This window comes from Hemicordylus capensis, chromosome 2 (assembly GCF_027244095.1).
Source record: "Hemicordylus capensis ecotype Gifberg chromosome 2, rHemCap1.1.pri, whole genome shotgun sequence".
NCBI lineage: Eukaryota > Metazoa > Chordata > Lepidosauria > Squamata > Cordylidae > Hemicordylus > Hemicordylus capensis.
The window spans coordinates 100,617,997-100,623,996 of NC_069658.1; the positions used below are offsets into that span (position 1 = coordinate 100,617,997).

The 6,000-nt window shown below is 42.7% G+C and overlaps 1 protein-coding gene across 10 annotated transcripts in view; it reads right to left on the minus strand.

The window, feature by feature from the left end:
• TLE4 (TLE family member 4, transcriptional corepressor) overlaps positions 1 to 5,601 on the minus strand; it is a 178,103-nt gene extending 172,502 nt beyond the window's left edge. For 3 of the 10 annotated variants that reach the window (XM_053296549.1, XM_053296546.1, XM_053296548.1), the window contains exons 1-4: positions 3,623 to 3,837; positions 3,391 to 3,488; positions 2,054 to 2,117; positions 618 to 662 (exon numbers count right to left, since the gene is read on the minus strand). In XM_053296549.1, coding sequence (XP_053152524.1) covers positions 618 to 662; positions 2,054 to 2,117; positions 3,391 to 3,488; positions 3,623 to 3,706 — 291 coding nt within the window. In that variant the 5' untranslated portion in view covers positions 3,707 to 3,837. Of the gene's footprint in view, positions 1 to 617; positions 663 to 2,053; positions 2,118 to 3,390; positions 3,489 to 3,622; positions 3,838 to 4,461 lie in introns of those variants that run through there. The other 7 variants (XM_053296555.1, XM_053296552.1, XM_053296551.1 and 4 more) reach the window with 4 other exon arrangements.
• Positions 5,602 to 6,000: the final 399 nt, after the last annotated feature.

Consider the following 6,000-nt stretch of genomic DNA (forward strand, 5'->3'; position numbering starts at 1 on the left):
TAATCTTGGCCTAACTGCTAGAGTCTACAGAACAGGGATAATCCTCAGTATGGGCTCATTTTCTACATAGAATATTTGGAAGTAATGGCACAATTTCTTGATGTGGTCCACATAAAAAACCCTAGGAACCTGCTACCTCATTTTACCCTAATCTTCTTTTGTCAGCCCTCATACCCAGATATATATTCCCAATTACAGACCATTTAACTAAATAAGACAATCTTCCTTAACCATACAGTGACCTCAGGACCATTTCCCCTCTATTCATCTAGCCCTCTATAAAGCAGCAGCTTACAACACAAACAGCTTGAACCTACAGTCCTGACTTTATGATCAATAGATGACAACAGGATTACTTGCAAGCAGAAATTATTCATGTGACTGTTAAAGAATCTAACAGTTTCTTTCTGACCCAGGTGGGTGGCTTGTCTCTCAGAAAATCTGTATACTAGCATAGCTGGTCCTAAGGTTTTATGACACAATTTTGTCACCGTAAATGAAAAATATCCAAATACTTGACTACAATTTAATGAAAGAGCTAGAGTACAGCACTTAATAGGATTAGATTCAAGAAATCAACTGTAACTTTATACAAGAAGAGAGAATAATTTGCCTACCTGTTTATGCATCTCTATATTCAACCCATAGGACATCTCATAATACTAAGGGGGGAAAAGGGGGAAAGCGTTTTTTACAACTTGTAATCACATGAATACATCCAGTTTGTAATCCTTTGAAAGCATATATGGTATAATACAGCTAAACTTTTAATCCTGCCAAATATCACACATTTCTATTTTTATTCTATATTGTGTTAAAGGACTAGTCAAGAAAAATAACACATGCATTGAAAAAGAAAAACACAATTAGTTAAGATCAGACAAGCCAGAGTACACATTTTGTTCCACAGCACCAATTTAAGATGCTAAAAATGTTGGAAATGCTAGAAAGCAGATGGTCATAAATTAGTAACATAGAAGAGACTTCTCCTTCCATATTTTAAATTAAAAACATAAAATGACTACTATTAAATATGTGCTTTTTTGAAAAGTAAACAGCATAATTCTGATTCAAAGAAGATACAACTAAAAAAAAAACACCCTCCTTTCCTGTACTGCAGGGTAGCACAATTTTGACAGTTAGCACCATAAGAACTAGGCACATTAGACATGTGAAGGCCAGAAAATACGCTTTGATGGATAGTTTGTGCTTTGGCTAGAAGGCAGCATATCTCAAGGTTACTGTCCTCCTTAAAACTCAGTTGCTCCATCACATAAAGAAAGCAATTATTTTCTCATATTAAGCACAGAGGAGCAGATAGGAAACAGCTCTTCGGGTGCCATCACAACCCACCAGAAAATCTGGGGTTCAGGTATTTTCATCACAGGCCAGATTATTGCTGAAGAGAGACTACATATATGAGGAGGGGGAAATCCTTTCTATAACTGTGGTCACTGACATCCTCGATTAAACATGAAGCCTTTAGCTGGCAGCTCATACGCAACAGGTTTAAGAACCACGACTTTTTTGAAGTGTGGATCCCTTCCCTCCTTCCTCTAAAAATATAAATTTCTCTCTTTGAAACACAGATCTATTCTGAAAGCTGAAAGGGTGGAGGAGACAGCACAGATTTGAATGCATTTATTTTGAAGCCAGTGCGTGAACTCAAATAAGTCTCCAACAGGTTGACAGATTTCCATCCATGTGGGGGGCAGGGGGGAGGCATTCTACACATTTTAAACACTCAGGGTAGAATCCTCCAGGACCTTCTTGCATCAGGACACTGGAAGCTGTGCTAAACCTATTCATTTCATCAGAGGCTTGGGCAGAAGCAGCTCCAGGTGGATTGTACAATGCAAAGAAAATTTCAAGGCACACCAATATAAGCAGGTGAAATGCCTTTGAATCCAAGGTTTCCCAATGCAACCTTTGAAAACAACAGTGCCTCAATCACAGGCTAGCTAGCCGCCTCCAGCAACCTGAGCATTTCTCTATCTCTCATATACCACACTAATAAAATAGACATTTTGAATTTGTTATACCGCTTGCTTACCATGACATAATGTCGCTGCATCTCTGTCTTTTCGCTGGCCAGTTTTTCACATTCTAGCTTTAAACTGCTCAAGAGAAAAAGATACACACACACACACATATACATGAGTATTTATAATAGGACTTGTTTGCCCTCTTCAATACTTAACTATTCCCGGCAGACTGCTATCTGCAATATTAATAAGAAGCCAAAATTGGATTGGTAGAGAATCTTCATAATTTCCTCTTTTGACATATATGTTGCCCTTTGCTGAAAGAATAAGAATCTAGATGTATCTCACTCGGATGGAGAAAGGAGAAATCACCCTAAGGAAAATTATTTCTAGCAGACTGAACTATTTCTGAAGCACAAAATCACCTGCTGATGGATAATTCTCTTTCAAAAGACCACTATTAAGCTTGTTTTACATATGTCATCCTGCTTATATAACTTTGAGTATCTAACTTTATATATGTATAACATAACTTTGAGAAATCACTTCAAAGCAAACAAGACTGAAAGGCTTTAGATTTTCAAAGAAAACTGTACACCACCACCTACAAGCAACATCTTGTGAGCAGTGAACAATAAACCTATTTGCCCTTTTTGTTTATTTTTTAGGCTTTTAAAAGCTGATGCAACAGCCTTGAGAGAGACATTGCTTGAGAGAGAAGAACACAGAGTACTTCTATGCTAAGGACAGAACACGCTAGCTCCTATTCTAATGTACCAACACCTGACATTGCATATTGTCACACAAGATATGAAGGAGATAGGTCAGAACAGATACACCACTTAAACAATAATTCACATAGGAAAATCAAGTCTTTTTTCTTTATGCCCCATAAATTGGGGATGGAAATTCCCACCCATCAGGCTCCAAACTTGATATTTCTTGAATAGTTCCAATCAATAGCTCTTTTATTTGTGTTTTGGTTTCAGATCTGCCAAGACTAACCTTTTAAATGAGGATTTCCTCCAACTGGATTAATTCAGAGGGAGTTTCTTTTTTCTTTTTAAAATACCTCTGATGAAGTGTTTTCGAACATATTCAGGAAGATGTTTGAAATCACACTCATAATATTTTGAAACCTCCCTCAGTCAAGTGGTCACAGAGCAAGTCAGCTCTCCATGGCAAGACGAAAGAGACTGAATGGCAGAGTTCCACTAGAGCTATAACCTGAGAATGATTTCCTTTTTTCCTTTCCTGGGGGAAGTGGGTGCATGGTCTATTTTTCTTAGTGAAGACAGCATAATTTTCAAACAGGAAGAAAGAGGAACATCTACACATGCTTTTGTGGGGGTGGGGTGACAATAGGTAAGTAAACATGAGGATCAGGGAAAGTAAACATCATTACCTGTGGTACTGAGCCTGTAAAAACTGAAACTCCTCCTTAATCCGATCACAGGATTCGGAAATGGTGAATTTGAAGGGTTGAGCAGGCTGATGCGGTGCCTAGAAGCGGTCATCAGAAGGAAATGTTTTAATTGCTCCACATCTAAGCCAGCCCACTGGTGCATACAACACATACAAACAAGCCTGGCGAGGTCACCCATACATCATTAATGAAAAGAGCTATTAAAACTCACTTTGTGTGTGGGTTTGCATGCGCGCGCACACACAGAGAGTGTTTTTCTTCTTTCAATCATAGGAGTCCTTTTTGCTTTATACATCCACAAAGTATAGTCTTGCCCACACCTCTATCTGCCTCTCTAATTGAGAGAGAGAGAGAGAGAGAGAGAGAGAGAGAGAGAGTTCTCTTTAGATTGCTCATCTTTCCAGTCTAACACATCCAACCAACCGCAGACTCAAAGCTTGTGGGGAGGGGAAAGAAATACTGTTACTCCATAGGACGCATTAACTGGGGTGAAGGGGAAGAGACATGAAAAGGGGCATGAGAGAAAAGAGGGTGGGGAAAGGAAATCACGGGATACAACTGGACAGCAAACGCACTGGGAGATAAAAAGAATTAAGACTCAGGAACCTCAGCTCGCTCTCGCGCGCTCTCTCTCTCTCTTTCTTTAATTTGCCTTTGGCTCTTTCAAAGCCTAGCAAGACGGGAAGTACTAGGAACGTATTCCTAAAATCGTAAAGCCTGGAAAGCCAGAGACAACAATAAGAAAATGGCTACAACTCAATTGTTTCAACCAACTCTCTCTCCCTTCCGCCTCCTCTTCACCCCCCCCTTCCTTTCCCCTCGTTTGCTTTCTCAAAGCAGGAGGTAAAGTGGGGTGGGAGAGATTTATCTTTATTCCTGTTGATCGTCCCCACTCTATTCTCTCTCCCTCCCCTCCCCTCCCCTCCCCCCCGGACAGTTCCGCCCCTCCTATTTTGTAAACAAGACTTTCGCTGGCGGGGGGGGGGATCAAGCACAGCAGAAGTCTCAACCCCCAGCCCTTCATGTCCCCTGGCACATGTCGCTACTCACCGGGTGTCTGGTTTGAGGGTACATCTTGCTCAGATCGCGAATCATCCAAACCGATTTAGTGGGTGCTCTGGGCCAGAAGAAAAACTCGGTTCATTGATTTTAATTGCAACAATGCGAGAGAGATGGAGGAGGACGGAGGCTGCCCGACGCTCGTGCTTTGAGGAGCGTCTCCGGCTCTCCCCGTACCCTCCCACCCCCGAGACTCGAATGAACACACAAGAGGAAGAGGCGGCGGCTGCTATGTCCCCGGCAGAAGGGGACCCGTGCAACATTCCACAGGGGCTGTCACTGGCCGACGAACATAATCGCCAGAGGGACCGCGGCCAATTCCCAACGTTCCGGCGCTCCCACGCCCAGGGCCTTAACAAGCAGCAGGTCCAGATGTCTCAACGTTCCAAAGCGTCTTCGATTTGCGTTCGGACAGGTCCTTCTTCCGATGTCCCAAGGTTCGGAAGGCTTCTCATCCACAGCTCCCAGCGGCGCTGGCACCCGTGCTCGCTGTCCGAGGGGGCTCTGTCTTCACCGCGATTGACCCTCCTCCTGTTCCCCTAGATAGCAAGCAAGGGAAAGGGAAAGGAAAACTCCGTTCATACCAGACTGGATCCTCTCCCACTGAGATATCTCGCAGCCGCCGCTTCCGTTTGAAAACTTTTATTGATCTTAGTTGTTGGTCCTTCACAATGAGAAGGCGAGAGAGGAAAAATATTTTTCTTTATAGCAACCAAAAATTCCCGGAATGAGAACAATTTTGTTGTTATTCCCGTCTTCCCCCCTAAAATTATGCGCGTCTTCAAAGGTCTAAGTGCAATAACCTTTTGTTGTGATTTTTCTTCTTTCCCTTTAAATGGTTCTTGTTCTCCCTCCCCTTTTAAAAATATCTAAGAAAAAAAACACGATCTTGATTAGTTGACTTATTTTTCCTTCTCTCCTTTTTTCCTTTCAAACTCTTTCAAACAGCAACAGAGAACAATATAACACGAAACAGCAGCAGCCCGAACCCACCGCTCTGAACAGCTCTAACAACACGCTCTGTCGAGGTGACTCCTTTGACCAAATTTAGCAGCAGCAAATCATTAACATTCTGATACATATTCACAACAATCAGAAGACAAGAAGGCCGTGGAGGATCCTGGGATACGTAGTGCTTCACTGGGCTATTCTTCCTGCTTTATTTGCGCAATGTAATCAAATAAACTACAACTCCCATCAGGAAGCACAAGGCCTCTTTAGCCTACTGTCTATTTTCCCCATCCGCTCCTCCCACGGAGGGCGTCGCCGACGACCAATCAGCAGCGGCCACTCATTAATCGCCGTTCTGTATTAATGCCCATCATTTCGCCGCTGACAAATGGGCTTACGGGTCTGAGGTGGGGGGGCGGCTCTGCTCTGATTCCCCCACGTGGGGACAATACGTAGCTTCGATTGATAACCAATCAGATAGCCCTATTTGAAAGGCCACTCCTCCAACCCTCCCTTCTTTGCTCTGCCTGAGGTGGAGCTTTGAGATTGCTGACGTTCGATTGCGCCGGCGTTCGAACA